Source organism: Polypterus senegalus, chromosome 12 (assembly GCF_016835505.1).
Source record: "Polypterus senegalus isolate Bchr_013 chromosome 12, ASM1683550v1, whole genome shotgun sequence".
NCBI lineage: Eukaryota > Metazoa > Chordata > Cladistia > Polypteriformes > Polypteridae > Polypterus > Polypterus senegalus.
Genome location: NC_053165.1, coordinates 113289320 through 113290808, shown reverse-complemented (window position 1 = coordinate 113290808; position 1489 = coordinate 113289320). Strand labels below are relative to the sequence as shown.

The window sequence follows — 1489 nt, the reverse complement described above, 5'->3', positions numbered from 1 at the left end:
TCTGCACTAACACCAGGTTAACTATGTGTTTCCAACTGACCTAACCCAAACGTCTTCGAGATGTGGATGGAAAAATCAAACAGGTGTGCAGACCTGAAATCTGAATCCAGGAGTCAGAAACTCTCAGCTGTTTCTCCTTGCAAAGACAGATAAGTCTTGTCAATACAAAGGTAATATATCTTCCAGAACTCCTTCTGTCTGAATAATTTGACTTGCCAATTAGATACATGTAAAGTAACATAACATTCTAAAAAATACACTTTAATGAATTATCTCATTTTGATGTATGTTGTAGCATGAAATCCAAATGCACCGAATGTTGGACACACTTAATAAATTCAGTCTTGTGATGCTGAAATTCATCTGCCACATTTGATTATCCTTTAGTTAATAACTCCCCAAAAAGTATGTTGGGCCTCTGGATAAAATGCTAACCAAGAGTAGATGATGCAGCACTGCTAATAACATGCTTTCTCCAACTTTGCAGTGGATATAACCATATAGATTTGCACACTGAAGGGTAATTCCAGTGATGACCAAAGACATCCATTTCACTTTTAAAGAAAAAAAGTGTACTGAAGAAGAATAACTGTCCAAATCAGTGGGCAGATGATGAGACCTAACCAAAATATTCGAGCTTCAGCTTCTGTTGATGAGTTCTTATTGGTAGAGGTATTGTTTGCTTCAAAGACCCAGTGACTTCTCCCATCTTAACTGATTTGATTCCACCACCGCAATCCCACCAATAACCTCCCTGTAATATTCTTGACTGACCAAAAGTCACAGGAAAGAAGAATTATGATGACAACAAAGCAGGCAACAAAACTCTTGCTGAACCAGTCACAAAACAAATAGATAATAATAGCACTTATTCGAAAAAACAGATGAAAAAATGATGCAATGGGATGTCTGATTGTTGTTTTTCTTAATGCCAACTCTTCTTCTTCTGCCCCAAAATCCAAAGATACGTCCTCCATATCATCAACTATTCCCTGCATAAAGTATGGTAGGTGATGAGGATTTTGCACTCAGTGGAACAAATTACACTTAATCAGTACACTGCAGCTATAGACTGAGCATGTAACATAGCATTCTGAAATCTATTTGATCTGATTCTGAGAGGCAGGGACCTGAAGCTTATGTTGGCAGCATCACATACAGGGCAGAACCCAGTCCTGAGCATGGTGCCAGTCTGTTACTAGGCCCACTGACAAACAAAAATGTAGCCAATTTAGAACTGCAGTTACCCTCAGGAAAACCCTGAGAAAAACCCGTGCAAACACAGAGATAGTATGTTAGCTCCACACAGACAGCAGTAGCACCTCCTAAGATGTGAGGGAGTACTTTTGCACTCTTATCCCATCAAGGTAATTTTTTTTGGGAATCTAATGACAAAAACACCATATATATTTATAATTGAATTAGCCAACTGAGAGCTGCCAGGTCACATAACAGTTGAACCTTACAGATGTGGAAAAACAACAGAAAA

At 38.5% G+C, this 1489-nt stretch overlaps 1 protein-coding gene across 1 annotated transcript; it reads right to left on the bottom strand.

The window, feature by feature from the left end:
* Positions 1-528: 528 nt before the first annotated feature.
* Positions 529-1039, bottom strand: LOC120540606 (Golgi apparatus membrane protein TVP23 homolog A-like). The gene is given in 1 exon segment (XM_039771517.1): positions 529-1039. A coding segment is annotated over 1 exon segment (441 nt). The 5' UTR covers positions 999-1039; the 3' UTR covers positions 529-557.
* Positions 1040-1489: the final 450 nt, after the last annotated feature.